We start from the raw sequence: 25,748 nt of genomic DNA on the forward strand, positions 1-25,748 counted from the left end.
TCAAGACTTACTACTCAAGCATTTCACTAATGTCCATTGTTAAGCTTGTTTTTTATTTTGTCCTGTAAATTCAAATGTAAAGCATTTTGACTCCTATTATGAGAAAAGTGCTATATTGCAGGGGCATACACCTAGTAGGGGGTCATTCCACATCATCCATGACTGACCTAACCCCATTCAGGCTCCCCAGATGAGCCTGAGCACGGGTAATCAGTACTCACCCGACCCCTCTATCAGCTTTCCTGTCTATTTGTTGAAAACAACTTAAAGCTGTATGGTGGCAAGAAGTAAAGCCAATAATCAGTGCAGACCAACAATGAACAAACTCAAAGACACATGCATGTCCTATGGGTGCGTGCAACACAAAACTAAAGGGCATCCAACTACACTTTGCAACACAACAAATAACCTGGTAAGGTGTTGTGATGTCCATGATAGGGTGGTTCAGACTTTGGTCAAGGGGAGTGTGCCCCATAAAACATATTAATGACACCCTGGCTGATGATTCTTTTCTGCAACAAGTACTGTAAATAACCACAATCAGACAAACTTAAAGGGAAAGAGGAAAGATTCTTCACAAATAAGCTTAAGACATGGGACCTCAAACCTTAAATCACCTACTGTATACTCTGACCCCACCACACTAAAGCCGACTGGCCGAGCATAAACATGTGATGCAACACAATCCTGCCCCTGTCCTTGTGGTTTAACCCACCCCAGGCATAGTCAGAACTCTTTGAGTATAACCACATGATTTTTATGTGTGACCAACAATTATAAGTTTGCACATTTTTTTCCCGGCTTTATATTAAATTCTGCTTCGTTGGCTGTAAGTCAGCAATATATGTTATATTTATGATCAAACAAAATCTCTTTTGTCACAGAGGTAAAGTATAAGAATGCCTAACTTGCTTCCTGTATCCCAGTTTTGATTGTGTATGATGATATTTGGTTGGCTGATTATATTTGTCTATATTTGTTTTTCTGTATTTGTTTCTATAACTTGTTTGCGCCACAATGTGTTAAAGTATGTACTGTAGTAGAAGTGCATACTCCTGGTTAATGTACAGTAGAACTGCACATTTATTCAAATCCAAGGCTTACAAGTACACACGATAATATTTGAAGGTGACAGGTTTTTGTTAAGAGATGTTTTAAATAATATATATGACCAAGACAGCTCAATATGTTGATGCTTCACTAGATTGTGTTTACTGCTATTTTTTTATGGTGTAAACATTATTAAATGATATACTGTTGTCTGGTGGTGTGACAGATGGCGCTAGCTAATTACCTTCTAAAAATATCTAGGGAAGGCTACATCGATAAATGTAATGAGTACACATAATTTTGAATTCTTTATAACGTATATATAAAATACTCATCTAATATAAGGATTCTCCTATGTTAATTGAACTGTCAGGTTAAATAATTATTACTTGCATGTAATCTTTTTTTATGTTTTATTTGCTATTTAGTGTTCATTTATATCTTGATAATTAGTCTTACTTTTCCTCTCAAAACTATTTTTCACTAAATAGTGATCACAGATATCAGAGGAATTTGCTATTTCTTATTTTCAAAAACACTTAAAATAGTGGTTTATTTAACTCTCATTGTTTCATTTTCTTATTTCTGTCCTTTTTTTGGTTGGATTGGAAAATATCTGTTGTGCTCTGCCAATTTCATCATGCATGCTGCTTGGGTCTGGTCCTACTTTTCTTTATCCATTGCATGTAAGAATCTGCCTTTTCTTTTCATTTTTATTATTTTGACATTATACTGTATATATTAATTTGTGTATATGTGCACCTATTTTCATTTATGAAAACAGAAGAGAATCCGAAATCTTAAAATAGTAATTATTTTCTTAATTTGTAAACAAAACAAGTTAACATATGCATTATTTCTAAATGTATATATGGTAGGAATTAGACTATACATAGCACAAGCAGTCAATACACATACTGCAAGCTAAATAAAGCCAACCAGCAAAGTATTAGCAACATTTTACCTCTTTAAGGGGGACATGTACTAAGCAGTGATAAAAGTGGAGAAGTGAGCCAGTAGAGAAGTTGCCCATGGCAACTATTCAGCATTGATGTAACATTTATAATTTGCATACTATAAACATATACAGAGCAGCTGATATCTCCACTGGCTCACTTCTCCACTTTTATCACTGCTTAGTACATGTCCCCCTAAATACACTAGTTATATAGTGGGTAATATATAGAATAACATACTGTAGAAGCTACTGTACAATATAATGATACAGTGAGGATTGAAAGTGTGGGCACCCCAGGCAAAAATTCATTTTAATGTGCAAAAAGAAGCCAAGGAAAGATGGAAAAATCTCCAAAAGGCATCAAATTACAGATTAGACATTCTTATAACATGTCAAAAAAAGTTTGATTTTATTTCCATCATTTACACTTTCAAAAGAACAGAAAACAAAAAATGGCGTCTGCAAAAGTTTGGGCACCCTGCAGAGTTAATACCTTGTACTGCTCCCTTTGGCAAGTATCACAGCTTGTAAACGCTTTTTGTAACCAGCCAAGAGTCTTTCAATTCTTGTTTGAGGTATCTTCGCCCATTCTTCCTTACAAAAGTCTTCCAGTTCTTTGAGATACCTGGGCTGTCTGTGACGCACTGCTCTTTTCAGGTCTATCCATAGATTTTCAATTATGTTGAGGTCAGGAGATTGTGAAGGCCATGGCAAAACCATCAGTTTACGCCTCTTGATGTGATCCTCCGTGGATTTTGATGTGTGTTTAGGATCATTATCCATTTGTAGAAGCCAGCCTCTCTTTAACTTCAGCTTTTTCACAGATGGCATCAAGTTAGCGTCCAAAATTTGCTAGAATCTCATTGAATCCATTTTCCTTCTACTCGTGAAATGTTCCCTGTGCCACTGGCTGCAATACAACCCCAAAGCATGATTGATCCACCCCCATGCTTAACAGTTGGACAGAGGTTCTTTTCATTAAATTCTGTGCCCTTCCTTCTCCAAACGTACCTTTGCTCATTCCAGCCAAAAAGTTCTATTTTAACCTCATCGGTCCACAGAACTTTATTTAAAAATGCATCATGCTTGTATATATGTTCATTTGCAAACTGCAAACGCTGATTTTTGTGGTGAGGACGTAGAAGAGGTTTTCTTCTGATGACTCTTCCATGAAGACCATATTTGTACAAGTATCTCTTTATAGTGGAATAGTGTACCACAACTCCAGTGTCTGCCAGATCTTCCTGGAGGGATCGTGCAGTCAAACGTGGATTTTGACTTGCTTTTCTCACAATCCTGTGAGCTGTTCTGTCTGATATTTTTCTTGGTCTTCCAGATCTTGCTTTAACTTCCACTGTTCCTGATGACTGCCATTTCTTAATTACATTCCGAACAGAGGATATGGCATCTGATAACGCTTTGCTATCTTCTTATAGCCTTCTCCTGCTTTGTGAGCGTCAACTATTCTCAGTTTCAGTGTTCTACACAACTGCTTAGAGGAACCCATGGTGCTGATTGTTGGAGCAAGGTCAGATGAGTCTGGGCTTTTAAAACCTTTGAGATTGACATCACCTGGTCTTTCCAGACTATGATTGAGAACAATCCATGACACTGCCAGGTCTCAGCTGTCCAAAGGGGGCAGTACAAGGTATTAACTCTGCAGGGTGCCCAAACCTTTGCAGACACCATTTTTTGTTTTCTGTTCTTTTGATAGTGTAAATGATTGTAATAAAATCAAACTTTTTTGACATGTTATAAGAATATCTAATCTGTAATTTGACGCCTTTTGGAGATTTTTCCATCTTTCCATGGCTTCTTTTCGCACATTAAAATGAATTTTTGCCTGGGGTGCTAAACTTTCGATCCCCACTGTATCCTAGTCACCAATGCAGTCGGTAACCAGTAGATGTGAATGATGACTTACCCAGCGAAAAGAGTCACATGTATAGTTAAGGAATATGAGAGGGGAATCTTGTTTTATAAGGATGATGGGAGTCAAAGAACAGTGGTATAGTGAAGAATGTTAGTTTTTGGTATATGAGGATAAGTAGAGTGGTATGAGGGAGGAATTTCAAGGGTTGATGTTTCTGCTAATAATGATCTTGTGGGTGTGCAAATGAGATGTGAAAGATAAAGATGGAGAGGGACAAAAACAAGAAATTATTATTGATAAGCAGGGAAAATCAAGTTCCATTAGAGGAGGATGGTGGTAGTAAAAAGAAGCATAGGAAACAGGGTTGGTAATTGAAAAACCTGTGAAAAACTATATGATAAGAGTACATTGTAGTAATTGAGTGTGGAGGTGGACCAGTAAAAGTTGTAGGTGGAAGTAAGCATGGGTATGGAGCATTTCTGGAGATTGGTGAGGCAAGCTGAGAGATAAGGGTGGTGATAAGCTACAGAAGATGAAAATGGTAAAGGTAAAAGAGGATTCAGAAAGGATAAAATGGGAGATCGGTTATCTTAAGCTATAGGGGGAGATGTATAAAGCTTTGGAGAGAAATAAAGTGGAGAAATGGCTTTGGTCATTTATCTAGCACAGTTTTTGAACTGATAGCTAGAAGCTGATTGGTTACAGTACTTTGAGCAACTAATCCACTTTATCTCTCTTCAAGGCATGATACTTCCTACCCATAATGTTGTGGATATCCTTACCTCAGAAGTGGGCCAGCCAGCCAATATTAGGGCACAAGTGCTTCTGGAAACTCAATGTGATTACACTTACTGTAGGTTGTTGATATCTTCCGATAGTGTACTTTTAGAGTTATTTAGTATAGCTGTTTCAAAACATCATCATACCTTAGCTGTGTTATATGATGCATTTTTCTTAGCAAATCAGGAAATTTACAATTGGTTTGTACTAATTTGTATGAAACGAGCTGTACATATCATAGATCTTTACTAGTTTATTATATATATTTATTTCAGTATAGTTATGTAACATGTTGATCATAAATGGTTATTGCTTCATAGCGCAACAAATCCAAAGTGGTAAGTAATTTTACCTAAATAGCTTAGGTTCTTATGCTAGTAAATTGTAGAGTTGTTGGGCCAAGCCACCATTTTATACTTTACTTTCTCTGCTATAGAATCCAAAATCACAGGAGCCAGTAACGCTGGATTTCTTGGACGCAGAACTGGAAAATGAACATAAAGTGGAGGTAAAACTAATTTTTGTTGCACTTGATTTTAGTTTACTTAGCTGAACATGCGAACAGGTATGGAAGAAGTAGGAAATACTGTTGTATTTGGTAAATAGGGACCAAGATGATATATATATATATATATATATATATATATATCAGTGACGTGCGGTGGGGTGAGGCAGGTGAGGCAGAGCCTTTCCTGTCATACTTACGTTTAAACAAGAGTTTTGATTGAATAAAGTATATGAAAATTACTAATAATTTGTTTGAAATATCTTCTTTGAATTATTCTAATAATTTTTATAGCCAAACTCTGAAGTAAAAAGTCTATGGCACTGCCTCACCTGCTTATCTTTTCAGCACATCTCTGATCAAAACTCACCAAATTTCCAGGAGTTTATACTGCTGCACCTGTGTATAATGCCCACATGTACCCTTTGGCTTATATATTGAATGAAAATCTTACTCTGGAGTTAGCCAGTGCCTCCTGAGCCATTTAGCTCACCGCACGTCCCTGATATATATATATATATATATATATATATATATAATGAATACAATTTTGGAGTAAAAGCAGTTCCATGCGGTAACCATGGGATTTGGTAGGGCATCAAAAAGGGAGATGGTTAAATATGCTGGATATTACATATTTACTTAATTTAACTGTTACCATTTAAAGGTTGCTTACACACAGACTTTGCTCAGGAAAAATACAAATACATCATGCGCTCACACTTTAGTGAATTTCTTTTTAAAAAAAATTCTGCTTTGATAATTATACGAACATTCAAGTGCAATTGTTATTCTTCTATAACCTCTATATACAGTATTTACAGTATATATGCATACTGTGAACTGAACGGAAAGTAGAGAACTATTTTATTAATAGGCCTAGCTATATAATAATCAAGGGTGGTTTGTCCCTCTCATCTCCATAATGTGCATAGAGAGCAGAGTGCATGTCCAAAGGAGATGGGACACAGCAACAGGAGAATTGATACGCATAGCAGGGAGGGGAAGTATGGAATTGGCTGGTGGGGTAACCCAGCATGTGCCAGATCTTTTTTACTGGTTCTTCCTAATTCACAGTGTTCCTGTGGAATTTTGGTTTCTCTCTGCGAAGTGCAGCAGTGGACATCAGTGCTCCAGAGCATTGCAGTGCCAAGACAGCTGCTCCAAAAAGCAGCTGTCCTGCAATTACTAATATACATACTTTCTTCACTTATTAGAAGCAGAAAAAGTTTACAGTGACAGACAGTATAACTGCACGTGTGAACTTAGTTGGATATTGGATATTTAATTTATAGAAATATGATTTAAGAAACTGCTATGTCATCAATTTTATTTATGTGTGTTGTAGATTCGTAATAAAATGATAGATGGAGAGATTGGAGAACGCACTTTCCAAACATTAGTCAAATCTCAGGATGAGGTAAGAACTAATGGAAATGTCACTTATTGTAATGAATGATAGGCTGCATAGCACTCATATTATAAGTAAAATGATGCAGGGTTGCTCCCGATGACTGAACCCTATGGTTATTCTCCAATATGAAGTTTATAAAAGAAGAAAAGAATAATGTAATACTGTACTTTTACATGTAACGAGAACACCAAAATATTTATGTCTACTTTCTAAAACAATAGGAATTGAAACGGATGTATCAAAGCAGATTTGCACTAAATCCTTCGATAACAAGTTTTCTGAGGATTTCCACATCAGTTAGGGACTGTGATCCGGCCTATTGTATCAAGTTCCGATAAGCTTATCTTATTTTCATTTTCAAAAAGATCACATTTTTTTCTGGTGGTCTTTCATACATCTTGCCCTAAGGGATCTATTTGTGAATTAAAGATAAACTAAATCTTCCTGCCTCACATAATATATCAAAAAGCTAACTACAAAGAAATGATTCCTTTCTGCTGCAGTTCCTCATTTTGTGACGCTTACCACAATCCAGTTAAACATCCACAAAGACGGCAGACTGAGTGAAGTTACCAAGTGGCGAAAAGCTAAGCCATTTCAGGCACATAATAACTTTACCCAACACTGTGGAGCAGTATAGCTGCTTCACTAGATTTGCGTTCGGTTAAAGCACTATGGGCCTAATGGTGTGTACACACAGTGAGATTTTTTGTTACGATTTTTACTATATAGTCAAAATCGTAAGAAAAGTTAGTGCAGATTGCAAGGTGAAAGTCACCTTGTGATCCCGATTCGATGCAGATGCGTGGTCCCGCGCGGTCGACATCGCAAGCCTAGATAGACTGTACAGGCAAGTCAATTTTGACTATCTCTATAGAAGAGATAGTCAAAATTGACATTTAGCCAAAATCGCACATAGTCAGTATCGCAAGCACACTCATTATGTGCTTGAGATACTGACTATGTGCCGATCTAGCCCCTGTCGCATAGTGAGAATCGGGCATAGCCCGAATCTCACCGTGTGTATGGGCCATAATTTAGAGTTGATTGCAGCAGCAAATTTGTTAGCAGTTGGGCAAAATCATGTGCACTGCAGGTGGGGCAGATGTAACATGTGCAGAGAGAGTTAGATTTGGGTGGGGTGTGTTCAAACTGAAATCTAAATTGCAGTGTAAAAATAAAGCAGGCAGTATTTACCCTGCACAGAAACAAAATAACCCACCCAAATCTAACTCTCTATGCAAATGTTATATCTGCCACACCTGCAGTGCACATGGTTTTGCCCAACTGCTAACAAATTTGCAGCTGCGATCAACTCTGAATTACCCCCTATGTGCATTTGCAGACATATAGGTATATGTAATTGCGGTCGAATTCCGGCTGGAATTCGACCGTTTTTAAATTCAACACAATTCGACAGTCAGACACCCTCCCGCCGGGACCGGAATTCGACATATTCAATAAAAAACGGATTCGACAGTCCCGCTGTCGAAAAACGGACCAATTAACGATAGCGTTCCTCCTGTATTCGACTTCATGGATGGCACAAAAGTGTGTAAAAAATCCTGAAAAACAATGCGTGGGGTCCACCCTCCGAAGCATAAACCGCCTCGGGCTCTTTGAGCCAGTCCTGTTGGTAAAAATACAGGGGGAAAAATGACAGGGGATCCCCCGTATTTTCACAACCAGCACCGGGCTCTGCGTCCGGTCCTGGTGCCAAAAATATGGGGGACAAAAACGTAGGGGTCCCCCATATTTTTAACACCAGCACCGGGCTCCACTAGTCAGAGAGATAATGCCACAGCCAGGGGACACTTTTATATCGGTCCCTGAGGCCGTGGCATTAAATCACTAACTAGTCACCCCTGGCCGGGGTACCCTGGAGGAGTGGGGACCCCTTAAATCAAGGGGTCCCCCCTCCAGCCACCCAAAGGCCAGGGGTGAAAAAAACAATATTCTTTATTTTTGTCACTTGGCTATCAGCCTCCCATCCGCAGCCCTTGGATGGGGGGGGGGGGCAGCCTCGGGCTTCACCCCTGGCCCTTGGGTGGCTGGAGGGGGGACCCCTTGATTTAAGGGGTCCCCCCTCCAGCCACCCAAGGGCCAGGGGTGAAGCCCGAGGCTGTCCCCCCCCCCATCCAAGGGCTGCGGATGGGAGGCTGATAGCCAAGTGACAAAAATAAAGAATATTGTTTTTTGTAGCAGAACTACAAGTCCCAGCAAGCCTCCCCGCAAGCTGGTACTTGGAGAACCACAAGTACCAGCATGCAGGGGAAAACGGGCCCGCTGGTACCTGTAGTTCTACTGCAAAAAAATACCCAAATAAAAACAGTACACGCACACCGTGAAAGTAAAACTTTATTACATACATGCACGCCGACACACACATACTTACCTATGTTGACATGCCGACTCGATCCCCTTCTCCACGTAGAATCCATGGGGTACCTGAAAATAAAATTATACTCACCAAAATCCTGTGTAGATCTGTCGTCTTCTCCTTGTAATCCACGTACTTGGCAAAATAATAAAACGCAAAACCCGGACCACGCACTGAAAGGGGTCCCATGTTTACACATGGGACCCCTTTCCCCGACTGCTGAGACACCCGTGACTCCAGTCACAGAGGGTCCCTTCAGCCAATCAGGGAACGCCACGTCGTGGCACTCTCCTGATTGGCTGTGCGCGTCTGAGCTGTCAGACGGCGCATAGCACTATGCCGCTCCATTATATTCAATGATGGGAACTTTGCGGTCAGCGGTTGACCGCGAGTAACCTCACCGCTTACCGCAAAGTTCCCACCATTGAATATAATAGAGCGGCATAGTGCTATGCGCCATCTGACAGCTCAGACGCGCACAGCCAATCAGGAGAGTGCCACGACCAGTAGCGGATCTTGCCACGGGCAAGCGGGACTTTTGCCCGGGGTGCCGCCTTCCAGAGGGCGCTGGCGCCATCCGGAGGGCACCGCACCATGGCAAGATCCGCCACTGCTGTGCCCTCCACTGCCCGCTGTGTCCCCGGCTCCTGCGGCTGTGGTCCCCTGTGAAGGGAACTAGACGCGTAGCGTCTAGTTTCCCTTCGCGGAGAGGACCTTTGCTGAGCGGTGCGCGATGACGTCATCGCGCACCGCACAGCAAAGGTCCTCTCCGCGAAGGGAACTAGACGCTACGCGTCTAGTTTCCCTTTGTGGAGAGGACCTTTTGCTGTGCGGTGCGCGATGACGTCATCGCGCACCGCTCAGCATTTAAGCTGCGCTTCTACTGTACAGGGGGCGTGACTGACCACGCCCCCTGTATTAAGCCACACACCCATTCCCTGCCCGGGGCGCCGAGGGCCCTCGAACCGGCCCTGGCCACGACGTGGCGCTCCCTGATTGGCTGAAGGGACCCTCTGTGACAGGAGTCACGGGGTGTCCCGGCATTCGGGGAAAGGGGTCCCATGTGTGAACATGGGACCCCTTTCAGTGCGTGGTCCTGGTTTTGCGTTTTATTATTTTGCCAAGTACATGGATTACAAGGAGAAGACGACAGATCTACACAGGATTTTGGTGAGTATAATTTTATTTTCAGGTACCACATGGATTCTACGTGGAGAAGGGGACCGAGTCGGCGTGTCAACATAGGTAAGTATGTGTGTGTCGGCGTGCATGTATGTAATAAAGTTTTACTTTCACGGTGTGCGTGTACTGTTTTTATTTGGGTATTTTTTTGCAGTAGAACTACAGGTACCAGCGGGCCCGTTTTCCACCCGCATGCTGGTACTTGTGGTTCTCCAAGTACCAGCTTGTGGGGGAGGCTTGCTGGGACTTGTAGTTCTGCTACAAAAAACAATATTCTTTATTTTTGTCACTTGGCTATCAGCCTCCCATCCGCAGCCCTTGGATGGGGGGACAGCCTCGGGCTTCACCCCTGGCCCTTGGGTGGCTGGAGGGGGGGACCCCTTGATTTAAGGGGTCCCCACTCCTCCAGGGTACCCTCGCCAGGGGTGACTAGTTAGTGATTTAATGCCACGGCTGCAGGGACCAATATAAATGTGTCCCCCTGGCTGTGGCATTATCTCTCTGACTAGTGGAGCCCGGTGCTGGTGTTAAAAATACGGGGGACCCCTACGTTTTTTGTCCCCCATATTTTTGGCACCAGGACCGGATGCAGAGCCCGGTGCTGGTTGTGAAAATACGGGGGATCCCCTGTCATTTCCCCCCCCCCCATATTTTTACAACCAGGACCGGCTCAAAGAACCCAAGGCTGGTTATGCTTAGGAGTGGGACCCCACACATTTTTTTTCAGGATTTTTAACCCTTTACCACCCCTTCCCACTGAAAAACATGCTCTGATCTCTCCATATTATTTTAGTCAGTAAAAAATATATATATTCTTTTAAAAAATATATAAATAATAATTGTGGCTCCTAATAGACAAACCAAGTATATAATCCCTTCTAATATAAATAGATATGCTATTAGCAATAAAAAAAAACACAAAAAAACACGTTTTTAAAAAAAATTATTAGATCCCGCCAGCAAAATGAGGCGGACTGAAATTGACGAAATGACTGTTGAAAAGCACTGTTGTCGAATCGACATTCTTCAATTGAATATACTTTTGTCGAAAAGCCGCATTTTTACCATTGCAGACATGTCGAATTTGACTACTGTCGAATTGCAAAAAGTCGAATTTGAAACGGCCGTTTTTTTGTCGAAAAGTACTGTATTGCATTGTCGAATCATTTTTTGTGTCGAAAATGCCCCGTTTTTCGACATTTGCGGCAATTCGACCGCAATTGCATATACCCCATAAGCCAGGCATCTGCATATAAGTTCCTCTTTATCAGTCAGTGTTAGCCTGTAGGTGACATTTAGGAAACTCTCACAGAGGAGCAGTATTTTAACTAGCGATGGAGTAACGACATGGCAAATTGCATAAGGGTTTGCAATGGTAAATTTATTTAAAAAATGTCTAAAAAGATAAAAAGCATTTCAAATGTGATAAAGGAAGAATATTACAGTAACTTTACCCCATTTGAAAACACACAAAGAGATTTCACTCATGAAAGTAAAATAAAACAGAGCCCATAAACTGCCTTAAATGTTCCAGATTATAAACCCAACCTGTAAAATGTGTACTGTTGTTTGATGTACTGTGCTACATCTTTCAACTACGTATAGTGCTTTTTTCTGTATAAATTTTAACATGATCTATTTATGTGTTTTACTTTGCCCTTTAAATAAATTTATAGTTAATATGATAGTTTTATGGGTATAGGAGTATTTTTAAATTGCATAATGGAAAATAGTTATAATGAATTTACTGAAGAAATGCAAAATGATAATTGTATTTAACTCTGCATCATGTCATAATGTACGTTTTGCCAAAACACAGTAATGTTATTTTTAAGATTCTTTGGTTGATTATTTGAATGAGCAGGGAACTACAGCACAAACATTTACAAAGCTAAAACTATTAAGAGTTATACTGTATGTAATTGGATGTAGTAACATCTCAATGTAGATAAGGCTTGATTTATTGTACTTTTAAGCTCTGTTGAATTTGTGCATTTCCTTTTAGAACACAATTGTGTACCAGACATCTTTACCCTGAATGCTCTGCATGACTGGACATGGCATCTTTTTTTTAAAACTTAAAGAAAACACAAGGACCATAGGATAGCAACAATGACTATATAAATGCATACTTCCTAAGTGTCCTGATTTTGGCAGAACAGTCCCAATTTCAGTTTTCTGTTCTGCCTTCCCAAGCCAGAACGTTAAATGCAGCATTAATAGGGGGTATTTAGCAAGCATGAAGAGGTGTAGGGGCAGACTGCTTCAGGAAGCTTTAGACCACTTCCCAGTGATATCTGACAGTGGTCCTTCATGAGTGTATGTTGACCCAATACATACAGTAGTTTTAAAAGTTATGATGTATGCAAATTTATGCAAAATTTTTATCAGGTTTTGGGTGGTGCATGTCAAAGTCTAACTAATCGCATGGAATCTACACAGTATTGTATGCTTGCAATATGATACTCAGGGTATACTGCATCAAAAATTCTTTAGAGCATTGGAAGACTCATCTAGTTCAATAGTCTTTAGAGCATTGGAAGACTCACCTAGTTCAATAGTTGGCCCCACCAGTATGACAAGAAGATGTTGAGGAACACCAGATTCGATGCTATGGAATAAAAACTGAGGGGTTGCATTTCTATATGAGTGTGTCTATGAATATAGCCACACAAACACTTGCCTACTAAGACCAGAAGAATCCGAGATCTAAATGTTCCAGACAGTTGCTGAATGGAGCCCCTGCTAGCTCGATGCCATGAATCCCATTGGTCCATCCAGGGAGAGAATAGGTTAACAAAAGCACCAGGTAGCAGAACATCATATTTGCACTTCATCCAGGCATTGTAACATTAGGTTTTACTTTCCCTAATTCATTATGATTTGTGAAGAATATTTTTCTTAAATAATATAGCATGTATTCTAGGTCTAATATGGCCTTAGCTCATACTTCATCGGCTATTTTAAAATGATTTGCTTTACTGTCGTCTAGAGGTACATTGACAAAGCAAACAGAACTTATACATGGGGTCCAGTGAATGGAACAGACTACAGGTAATTACAGCCAAATATCTTTACATTGGTATGTACATCTACATATGTTTTAATTGGTATATAGTATCTAATCACCTTTATGTCTTTTATATCTCACCTTTATAAGGCTTACTTAGTCCCATGAAGGTGTGAGACATAGGGCTGATGCATTGTGAGCACTATTCCTGTTGGCTTTGCATATTTTACACTGTTTATGTCCTAAAAACAAATGTACACAATCTCATGATTGCATAGTGGGACGCATTATGGATGCAACAAGCCTTACCACCAATGAGGAGGAATGAGAAAGTGATGGAGGCAGTGTTAAGTTAAGAGCATGTCCAAATGTTTCTTCAAAACATGGAATAATAATTTATCTATTTAGGTCTAGTAAATTTCAGGAAACATTGGTTCCTCCAGAGCTGTAACTAGGTGGTGCATGCAAGCAGTACCATCACCTAGGGTGTTTGGCTTTCTGAAGTCCTGGAATGGCACCCTGCAGCCAGTAATGCTACCACGTGTTCGGGGGAAGGGGTGTGAGGGGATGCCGGAACAGGGCCCTTTCCAGGCACTGTGTTCCTCTGCTAATGTTACAAGGACTTGATAGTGTATACTCGTATGTTTAAGTTTACAAGATATCACATATTTGTATCTCACTTTTAATAATAAGTTTGCTCTTGAACATTTTTATTCCACTTTTTAGAGAATATGTTAAAATGTATTATTAATAACAATAGTCCCGAGTACAGTACTCTGGTAGATTGCAGCGATAACAATGTTTTATATACTTTAGGGTGTATGCTGTAATTTTGGCTAAAATAGAGGGAATGATGAGGACACAATTGAAGTAACATAATACAGGAAATGAAGAGAGAAGCCAAACAGCATCTTTATTTGTAGTCGATTATGCACTCGACACAGGTTTAAATATGGGCTTCATGTCCTTAGACCTGCTTAAGACAAGGAAATCACTAAGTGAAATCAAGTACGGCAGCCAAAATGAGAACAATATATTTATGTACAGCAGCTGCAAAATGCACAGCATGATGCAAGCAAAAAATATTAATCTGTAAGTATCCATGTGTAACATAAGAGATACAGTAACAATGCTTGCCCTGTGTATTTTAAATGAAGTCTTGTCCAGAAGAGTTGTGAATAGCATACACTGGCTATTGGACATGAGAGGATGTGATTTCCAAGGGAACACATTATAAATGCATCAAAACAGTACAGTACATGCAACAACATAATAGAAATGTTTAACCATGCTTTTTCTACTTATTTGTGTAATTATGTAGTCTGCTCCATCTAGTTCCTCTAGTCCCATGTGATCCTACATTATGTGATCTTTCGCTTACTGGGGGTCATTCCGAGTTGTTCGCTCGCAAGCTGCTTTTAGCAGCTTTGCACACGCTAAGCCGCCGCCTACTGGGAGTGAATCTTAGCTTATTAAAATTGCGAACGAAAGATTCGCAATATTGTGATAAGACATCTCTGTGCAGTTTCTGAGTAGCTCCAGACTTACTCGGCATCTGCGATCAGTTCTGTGCTTGTCGTTCCTGGTTTGACGTCACAAACACACCCAGCGTTCGCCCAGACACTCCTCCGTTTCTCCAGCCACTCCCGCGTTTTTCCCAGAAACGGGAGCGTTTTTTCACACACACCCATAAAACGGCCACTTTCCGCCCAGAAACACCCACTTCCTGTCAATCACATTACGATCACCAGAACGAGGAAAAAAACGTGAGTAAAATTCCTAACTGCATAGCAAATTTACTTGGCGCAGTCGCAGTGCGAACATTGCGCATGCGCACTAAGCGGAAAATCGCTGCGATTCGATGAAATTTACCGAGCAAACAACTCGGAATGACCCCCACTCTGTAGTAGTACCTTTCCTGCTTTTATTTTAAGTACAATAGTCAGAGGCGATGTTCCTTGCCAAAGGTAAAAGTTTACACTTCAACGTGTTATGTTAGTGTGCTAGATATTTTTTTAATTATTTAAATGTTGTTGCATATATAATTGCATCTATATTTACATACCCATAAGCTTCTACAAGAAACCTTAAAACAATTATTGAATAGCAAAATTCAGTTATTTTATTTATACTATACATGGTCAATTAACTAACTATATGCATCAGCAAGAAAAGCTGATTTTCACTTCTTGTCTCCTTTATATAGTTTCTCAACTTGACAGACCTGTATGAAATAAATTCCACAATTGCATTGTGGGTCATACGTAGGATTGCCATAATAATCCTTTAACCCGGGACTCAGGTTCTGTGGCTGGCTAAATTTAAGCCCTCGTTACACCTGGTTTTAATCAGCCTCAGAATCTGTGTAAATCATAGGTGTCCAGGATTAAAGGGATATTATGGCAGCCCGAGTCATATGTATCTGATCATTGTAGATCTATAGCTTCTCATTTATTATATCTGTGTAGTGTCACTAAATTTAATGCACACAGTATAATATCATACAATCAGTCATACACAGACATTGTAAAAATGGCAAACATACATTCTTGAGGAACAATAGGCAAATAGTTGAGCATATTACTGTGCAGTATTTCTTTTGTATACTATTATTAACCATGATTTTCATAGAATTTCAGAAACATCAGAATACAATTAAATATAGATGTCAAGTTGGCATTTGAATTGGCAACAGCTCTCGGTTGTCACCACTGTGAAAAAAAACATATTTTCTCTAAATGTAGTGACATTGTTAAAGATAAAGTCATTTTCATGTTGTATAATATAGCTTTTTGCTCACTGATTCAGTTAACTTAAATGTCTCCACCTGTGCACAGAGGGGAAGAGATTTAATGAACCTAGTAACATACAAGATGTTTGACTCAGAACAGATGTAGTCTGACATTTTTCAATAGCTTCTGAATCAAGCTCTAATTTGCAAACTGCCAGAATTGTATTTTTGCAGGTCAGACCTTTGTCTTCAAGTTAATTGCTTATGTGAGTTTGAGCCATAACTTAATGACTTAATTTAGAGTGTTGTAGTGAAAAGTCATCGCTTGCATTGTTTTCTAGTTCACAACTGTAGTTCAGATTTATATATAGTCTAAAAACATTCAAATACAGATTGCAAAATTATTACTGTTCAGCAACCTATCATCGTTTCATTAATTTTAATGATTCATCACATGATACAATGAATGTTGAAGATTGTTAGGCAACTTTCCTGTACCCTATATTTGTGAATATAATTGTGACAAAAGTATGTTTTTTAAAGCCCATTTATATTGTTTTTTTTAGCTTACAGTCTAAATTCCCTAACACACACACACACACACACACACACACACACACACACACACACACACACACACACACACGCACACACACATTAGTGGCCACTTTGACCATTTTTGACATAAAGCAACTAACCTATTAGCACATTTGTACTTTATACAGTGGGCACGCGCTATGGAGCCAGACAAACACCCTTTAATTGAGGCAAGCAGTAGAGCCGCCTCTTCCTACCTGTTGCAATTACTTCCCCCAAAACACAGTAAATCGCTGTTATTGAAATGATTTTCAAAAAAATCTGATCTGACCTTATATTTTACTAAAATATAATAAACAATTTTTGTGAATTTTCCTTTCACTATATATACCCATCATATGTGGTCCCAGTCATTTTGGAAATCATTATCGTTTAAGCATAAAAAATGTAAACTCACTAAGGCTGGGATGTATCATGTATTGCATATTCTATATATTCCTGCCCAGTGGGTAATGGGACTCAGAGTCGACAGTGTCTAGGTCGACACCTATTGGTCAACAGTGACTATGTCGCACATGAAATAGGTCGACACGGCCATTATGTCGACCTGAACAAGATCGACATGGTTTTTTAATTTTTTTGTGTCATTTTCTTTGTAAATTAATGGGGAACCCCAATTAGTGCACCGTGTCCCCTCGCATGGCGAGCGAGCTTCGGGCATAGTTACCGTTCCCAATTGTAGTCCACGTGGATCGTAAAGTATGAAAAAGTTCAAAAAAATGGAAAAAAATGTGAAAAACTCATGTCGACCTTTTTCCATGTCGACCTTGTTCATGTTGACCTAATGGCCGTGATGATCTATTTCATGTGTTGACCTATTCAATGTTGACCAATAGGTGTTGACTAATGTGTGACAACCTAGAGTCCGGATACCCCGTCCCGTATCACATGCATAGTGTGTTTATTAACGTAAATACGTGCAGTGAACTAAATGTCTCAGGAGGCACTGGTTAGCACCAGAGCCAGATTTTTAAGAAATATATGATCCAAAGGGTACACCTGGGCATTATACACAGGTGCAGCAGTATAAACTCTTGGAAATTTGGTGAGTTTGATCAGAGATGTGCGGATAGGATAGGCCTCCCCTGCCATAGACTTTTTACTCCAGAGTTTTAGCTATAAAAATGATTATAATAATACAAAGAAGATATTTCAAACAAATTCTTTGTATGTTTCATATACTTTATACCAGGGCTGGCCAAACCAGTCCTCGAGATCTACCAACAGTTCATGTTTTCCAGGCCTCCTGGAGATCTGTAGAATTGTCAGTTAGGAATGAATGCAGCACATATTAATTAGTAATGACTACACCTGTGCACCAGCTAGGTGGTCTGGAAAATGTGAACTGTTGGTAGATCTCGAGGACTGGTTTGGCCAGCCCTGCTTTATACAGTCAAAACTCTGGCACAGACGTTAATATGCCAGGAAAGGCTCTGCCTCACCCCACCGCACATCCCTTTATTAACGCCGTATACATGAATACTTCCAATAAGAGCTATCCCTTGCATTGTGAACACCAGGGAGTCTTATTGCACCTGTGCTGCCTTTGGCCTGCACAGGTGCAAGCTGCGCATGTGTGTGTGTGGGGGGGGGGGGGGGGGGGGCAGAGGGGGATCTTTTGGAACCCTCTCCAGATACTTCTGCGAAAAGAAGCCCATTGCCTATCAGGCACAAGCTCAGAGAATGTTCGCTTACGGAAAATCCAAAAAGCGCATTTTAGTGCTTAGGACATCCTGCCCTTAGTGACAGGAAGTGTGGACAATCTATCTATGCATTTCACCAGGACAGGAGTTAGCAGATGAGGAAGAGAGGGCAAGTGGAGGATGAAGGGTGGGCGGGCCCACACAGTCACATGTCAATCAGTGCAGCCTACATAAGTGGCTGTGCACTGCCCCTCTGGCTACAGGCAGCATGCGGCTGCCATCCAAGGGAGACTACTCTACCCAGTAAAGACCTGCCCAATAATACTGCTCATTGCTGCCCTTACAGTCATAGTCACTCAGGTCAGGTTGATTGGGGTTTATCTGCTGATAAGTTTCTGTGGCTGCACTGGCTGGTCCCTCCTCTAGGAGCAGCCACCATTCTCCCCCCAACTTTTCTTCCTCTTTCCATCATAAAGAGGAATAATCATTTATTATAGAGCCAAATTAGGTTATTGGGTAAAGGGGCTATATTTTCATATTTGAAACATATTGTCTGTGCTTCATTTTAAAATCACTGTTGTCTTATATTTGGTTTTGTAAAGAAATTTGAGGTGACTGTGGAATCGGGTTTAGTATGATTTACAGATGGACATAATCCCGACAGTCACTGACTTACAGTACAGTCACAATACCAAGACGGTCAAAATACCGACATTCATTATGCCGGCATGTTCAAAATGCCAACATAGAATACCATCATTTGAAATGCCAACACGTCGACATACCGACATGAGTTTTTCTGGTTTATTTGGTGTCAATGTTGACATAGGTCGACATGGACACGGTCTAAGTGTACCGCCTCCCCTCACATGGCTCGCCATGCTTCGGGCACACTGTTGTATTTCCCCTTCAGGTCCACTGGGATGGTAAAGTATGGATAAGTCTGTTTTAGGGCAAAAATTCCTTAAAAATGCATGTCAACATTTTGAATATATCTGCATTTCAAATGTTGATATTTTGACCGTGTCGGCATTTTGAACATGTCGGCATAATGAATATCGGTATTTTGACCATGTCTGTATTTTGACTGTCGGTTTAATGGTTGTCGGGATTATGACCGTCGGTATTGTGTCCGTCGGTAAATTAACTGCTACCCGTGAAACCAGTTAAGGCAGACAGCATGCCTATGCTAAGCAAACAAGAGGAGAGTTCTATGATGGAAGGGAGACCTATGATGTTGTATTCCCTATCTGTATCTGAATATAATTTTTTAAGCCATGTGACTAGATGTTATAAAGAGGAAATTATTAGTGTTTGGCTCCCTACATTTCAAGAGTAAACATTATAATATAATTCATTTGTTGTATTATAATTTACTTGGGGGGGGGGGGGTCATTCCGAGTTGATCGCTAGCTGCATTTGTTTGCAGCGCAGTGATCAGGCTAAAAAATGGCAGTTCTGCGCATGCGTATGCGGCGCAATGCGCACGCACGTCGTACGGGCACAACTAATGATGCAGTTTTGCACAGGGTCTAGTGAAGCTTTTCAGTCGCACTGGTGGCCGCAGTGTGATTGACATGAAGTGGGCGTTTCTGGGTGTCAACTGACCATTTTCAGGGAGTGTTTGGAAAAACGCAGGCATGCCAGGAAAAACGCAAGCGTGGCTGGGCGAACGCTGGGCGGGTTTGTGACGTCAAAACAGGAACTAAACAGTCTGAAGTCATCGCAAGCGCTGAGTAGGATTTGAGCTACTCTGAAACTGCACAAAAAAACTTTGTAGCCGTTCTGCGATACATTCGTTCGCACTTCTACTAAGCTAAAATACACTCCCAGTGGGAGGCGGCATAGCGTTTGCATGGCTGCTGAAAACTGCTAGCGAGCGATCAACTCGGAATGACCCCCTTTGTCTCCTACACTTTTCTGTCTGACGCTGCAAAGCCTGCAAATCCGCAGACACACACTCACTGAACTTTTCCTATGTGAGAGCACCTATTACAGCCCAGTTACACCTGCTCTGTCGCAAGTCCGTTGTGACTATAATGTGTATGACTCTGCATTACACGTACCTGCGTCATTGTGGTTCTGCAGCATGCACAGTACAAAAACACACACAATATGTTACATACAGAAGCATATGTTTAAATGAGTATTAGGACATAGATGTTCAAAACTCGGCTACATTACGTGACAAACATACTAAAAGCTACTCATTAATCTTTATTATTACTTCACATAATAACAGTACCACAGACCTCTTTATGCCCACACATTTACATTCACAATGTGAGTTCCTGTGAGCAGGACCCTCTCTCCTAATGTTTTCACTATGTAGTTAAGTAATCTGCAGGTTATAATTATGTAATAATGCATATATGTTAAATTGTCTAATTGTAGTTGTCTAACCTGTTCACTGTGTGCCTTTGTAATCCTGTCATATGTTCAGAGCTACAGTACCCTTGTGGCACAATATAAATAAGTAAATAATAATAATTAACGTTTGAGAAGAATACATACTTTGTATGTAGTGATGAGAATATATAATGTATATACTAGTATTTTAAACCGGCCTTTTAGTGTGATGCTTGCTATTGTGCAAGGTCCTGTTCCTTTCACCTTCCTATCTTTCTTCCCTATCTACCCTTATTCTCATATTTTTTTTTTACTTTGAACATATTTTTTAAGCTTTTTTTTTTTTTTCTTCAGTATTTATATGTAGCCAAAATCAGACCTATAGCAATTTTAGCTCATATAAAGATTTTTCATTAAAATTGCCTTCATATTTGAAGAGATAATCTTCTGGTGTTCTTGTGTTTTATAGTCTTGCCTTGGTGTTGCCATCCTACAGTTTTTATTACATTAAAGCTAAACTTGAAGAAACAATAACTCAAGCAAAATGTAAGTAATGGAGTTACTGATTTCTATGAAAAAAATGGACTTTGTAGTTTATAGTATTGAAATGTTTATGTGTATAAATTATATACTCATATTTTTGTTTTCATAAAATTCCAAAAGATCACAATGATTCTAATGCAGTGATACTCAACCTGTAAGTCAAAGACTTACCCCCATGTCATATCAAATATGTCTACTTTATCCAACACAAAATGACAATATTGTTAACTTCTTTACGGGCATATTTATTAAAATTATTTTTACTAAAATAATGTGAAAATTGGTGTTTTCATACCCTTTTCACATTTATTTTAGTATCATCTATGTATACTAATTGGCAGTTAAATTTGGGATGTGTGATCTGCCCAAATTTACTGAAATTAAATAGTAAAAAATACCGGACGAAGCCCTGTGATATTATTAATGCCATCTTCTGATAGCATTACCCAGGCTTCCCTCCAATTCCCCTACTCAAGCTCAGCCTTCCCTCCTGCTGCCAGTGAAAGGAGAGCTTGTATCTGGTCCCTGTAATCAGCCATATGTGTCTGAAAGACCACAAGCTGATCACAGTGTAAAAAAAAAGAAAAAAAGTTAGAAAAAAATAAACAAAAGTAACACCTGCATATAGGGACTCGTGACCAGTGAGGGCAGCTGGGCAGCTAGCTCGTCGCTGTGCTCCTACTGTGACCCCTGGTGCAGTAAAGTTAACTGAGATGTGTGAAGCCCACATCTCACTTTACCACACCGGTAGTCACAGCAGGAGCACCGGATCAGATGACCAGCTGCGCTTACTGGAGTGGGGGTTGGGGAGGGTGAGGAGGAGTGGGGCAGTTCGTCGGTCTCATGCCCAGGGTATTTTTTGTGAAAAATACCCTGAGATGTGGAGTAAGAGGATTCACAGGGAGAGAGCTTTCTCGCAAGCTCTGTCACTATATGCGATAATTAATACATTCTTGCGATGTATTCAAATATTGCATTGCAGAATTCTTAATCACCTGTTTTTTGATTCCGTGGTAAGTGGCTTTAGACACACAGGTTGAGAAGCACTGAGTTTATATTCTCCATAAAAGAATATGAACATTTTTTTCAGATTGTTGTAATAAAAAGTTGTTGTAAATCAATAGAATCATTGCTCATTCATTGCTTGCTGATATATCAAGGATCACTTTGCAAATTGTATGTGTGTGGTTCACAAGTAAAATAGTTAAAAGTTATTAAATGATTGTTTATGAGCGCTTTAAACTCACAGTGTCTCAGTAAACAGGCCCTGCACACTTATATTATCCCATAGGATTCATTTTGGATGTAATACTGTACTTCTCATAAAGGCAAAACACACTTAATGTAATGATCACCTCATGCAGACACTTTCTTATAGAATCCATTATAGGGCCTTATGTAATAGCCCCTGCTAAATAATGCAGAGATTTCAGGCATTATGAAGCAGGGGGCGGGGCCATTATGAATCATGTAATCAGACCCCTTCTGGACCGGCCACTTGTGGACAACTGCGAGAGGTAGGAGTGCAAACTTGTGGCGTCTGTCCGGAAGACTTGCCCATTCTTTCCAGAAGCTCCATGCGATTTTTGGAAGCCTTCCAGCCATTCCTGGAGCCAGTGTCATCACAAGGGGGGTGCGGGCCGCTCCCGGGTGTCACCCGCTTAGGGGTGACATCAAAATGGCGGCTCCTGCACAGTGACAGGAGCCGAGTGCTGCACTGTTATATTATGTGCAGCACTCGGCTCCTGTCACTATGTAGGAGCCAGCACTGCAGGGACAGCACCACTGGGAGTCAGCCCTCTCCTCCCACAGCCCCCAGTGACAATAAAACGGGTGTCGGGATGCAAATCCCCGCCCCCTCCCGCAAAACCCTGTCTCCTTTCCGTGCTTTCAGTGGGCTAAAAATGGGTGCCGCCCATGAAGCCCCACCCCTCTATTTAAGCCCTGCCCATTCACACGAAACCCCACCCCCTTTTTCTCACTGCCGCACCGGGTGTTACAGAGGTGAGTGACGCCTCTGCCTGCAGCATAGGCAAATATAATATTCAAGATTCTAGTGAGTCTGCCTGTATTTTTAAAGCAGTAATAATGTAATTATTACCATAATAATGTTAACTTATTACCACTTTAACATATGGGTAGACTTTCCTGAATCAGGCCAGGCTATTACATAATGCCCATAGTGTATTTCATCCTGCTAAACCTCCATCATTATAGTACACTTAGTTATGATTTACTTGTTTAACACATACAGTACATCTATCTAAGTATTACTTGCACAGCAGATCCCTTCAGCAAGCGCAAGGAATTACCGGTACATTAATTCTTGCATACATTCCTATTGTGATGCGTCTTTCTCTTTCCAGTCTATAACAGTACTTGAATAAACTTTTGATCTTGTCACAATATCTTTATTCAAGAACTTCATTGAATAAAATATTGTTTGTGACCCCTTTTTCCTTTACCCTGTTTTTCCAATTCTCTTGCTTTCTCTATATGATGGATTCTCACAGTCAAAAGGGGCAAATTAAAGGGCAAGTACTTCCTTTATGCTTATTTGGCTAGTTTTTACTTTCCTTTTATATGCATATTTGATGTTTTCTTCATTTGTGTTTGACCTTTCTTCTTGCTTGATGCTTGAAATATTTTTTTTTCCAGGTATAAAACTGAACACTTAATTAGAATCTAGTCAAGCATTTTTCATTTCTTTTAAAGCATGTGAAAAGATAATTAAAGCAAAATATCAAAATTGTCATTGTTAATGAAACTTGTTGGGTTTAATTTGAAATGGTTTTCTTTGTAATTACAATATAAATAACACTATCACCAGAGCCGACCTTAGCTATAAGCAGGCTAAGCATTTGCCTAGGGAATCCAAGCATGTCTAGGGGCATCCAATCATGTCCCAGCAGTATCTCATGCTGGGAGGGACAGTCTGCAAACTATCTGTTACTTTCCAAATGTATTCAATCAGTACTTGTATACACTGCTGTTTACATTTGTCAAATAAAATACACACAGTCCCTTAAACTCCCTCCGACATGCTTGAATGCCCCTGACTTGTAAGACATCAGACATCAGAAGCCCAGTAACTGGAATTCCTGGACTTGTGACATTTTCTCTGACTATATAAGGTTATTACTGGATGGCTCCTTAAGATACCACATGTGTATTTTGGAAGACTGCTCCACATAAATCTGACATCGCTTATACTGCTTCTTCACATGGGGGAGGGACACCCTGCCATCCTGTGTGTGTCCCTTATCCCTGTGCAAACCCTAGGTGTCTACAGGGACATAACATGGGCAGTGTTCTCCCCACACTTTATTTCTCAGTCAGTCTATGCCATAAAATTCCCCTGCCATCCAGCACTGTAACGTGGTCAGTAAGTTGCGTTGCGCTATTTCTATCTGAAACATCAGTGCAGCGTGACTTTTGGACACGGCAGACTGGACGGCAGTACATATCGCTCCCGCAGTATAAAATAAAGGGCATGCAGTTGCCGGGAGTAACAGACACCAGCAAACACACTGAACAGTGAAGAGAATGGACAGTTGCTGCATGTTTGATACTGGTCTTTTTGTATAACCAGCAAATATGGCAGTATCTGGATTTTGCTGCCATCTGTGTCCAACCAGCAAGCAAAAATAAAGGGTGAGGCTTGCAAAGGACGGCATACTCTGTGAGGTCACATCCCTTGTACAGGTGCCCCTTTAATGGGTGCGAGCACAAGCACGCACCCACCCATCCTAGGGAGCTGCATGGGCGCACACACTGACAGCAAGCAAAAGTAAGTTTTATAAAAAATGCTTATAGCATTACTAATGTGGGGCATACAGTATGTGTTGGGTGCATTACTGTGTGGAATGATGTGTATTATGGGCATTACTAATGTGGGGCATACAGTATGTGTCGGGTGTATTACTGTGTGGAATGATGTGTATTATGGGCATTACTAATGTGGGGCATACAGTATGTGTCGGGTGCATTACTGTGTGGAATGATGTGTATTATGGGCCTTACTAATGTGGGGCATATGTGTAAGGTGCATTACTGTGTGGAATGATGTGTATTATGGGCATTACTAATGTGGGACATATGTGTAAGGTTCAGTCCTGTGTGGAATTATGTGTATTATGGGAATTACTAATGTTGGGCATATGTGTAAGGTGCATTACTGTGTGGAATTAGGGGTATTATGGGCATTACTGTGTGGCATTATGCAGTGTTGAACTGGTCCACAGAGTAAACCCCCGGTGGGCCCCAGTGCCGGAGTGTTGCTGGGTCAGATGCAGAACTAGCGGCGGTGCTAGGGGGCACCAGCCACAATTTTGCCTATGACATCAAATTGGCTAGGGCCGGCTCTGACTATCACACACCAATGAAATAGATAACGGAGAGGACCAATAATTACCAAGATGTACCCCAGCATATTTTAGCAACTCTACCATGCATTTTTCCAGGAGCTCAGATGTGGCTAACAAGATGAAACAGTTGTTTTCACTGTAGCATAGATGTCTGTAGGCGAAGGAAAGAGAAGAAAACTAATTTATGTGCTGTCCTTTTCTAACATTATTATTTTTTTTTTCAGACTCTGAAACTCTGAAGCCTGAGTATTTTGAAGATGTTGGCTCCACTTACTTAGCACCAAGGTTGATTGATTTCCTTTTGTCTTTTCATGTTTTATTTATATACATGCTTCTATATTTTATGAAAAGCTTTTCTGTACTTCA

General features: G+C 40.4%; 1 protein-coding gene across 7 annotated transcripts in view; it reads left to right on the top strand.

Moving 5' to 3' along the window:
• CACNA2D1 (calcium voltage-gated channel auxiliary subunit alpha2delta 1) overlaps positions 1-25,748 on the top strand; it is a 1,227,493-nt gene that overhangs the window by 1,079,081 nt on the left and 122,664 nt on the right. For 4 of the 7 annotated variants that reach the window (XM_063926939.1, XM_063926943.1, XM_063926944.1 and 1 more), the window contains 6 exons: positions 5,098-5,169; positions 6,515-6,586; positions 13,135-13,196; positions 20,942-21,018; positions 23,529-23,549; positions 25,607-25,667. In XM_063926939.1, coding sequence (XP_063783009.1) covers positions 5,098-5,169; positions 6,515-6,586; positions 13,135-13,196; positions 20,942-21,018; positions 23,529-23,549; positions 25,607-25,667 — 365 coding nt within the window. The remainder of the gene's footprint in view (positions 1-5,097; positions 5,170-6,514; positions 6,587-13,134; positions 13,197-20,941; positions 21,019-23,528; positions 23,550-25,606; positions 25,668-25,748) is intronic. The other 3 variants (XM_063926940.1, XM_063926941.1, XM_063926942.1) reach the window with 3 other exon arrangements.

The sequence above is a fragment of the Pseudophryne corroboree genome, chromosome 6 (genome assembly GCF_028390025.1).
Source record: "Pseudophryne corroboree isolate aPseCor3 chromosome 6, aPseCor3.hap2, whole genome shotgun sequence".
Taxonomy (NCBI): Eukaryota; Metazoa; Chordata; class Amphibia; order Anura; family Myobatrachidae; genus Pseudophryne; species Pseudophryne corroboree.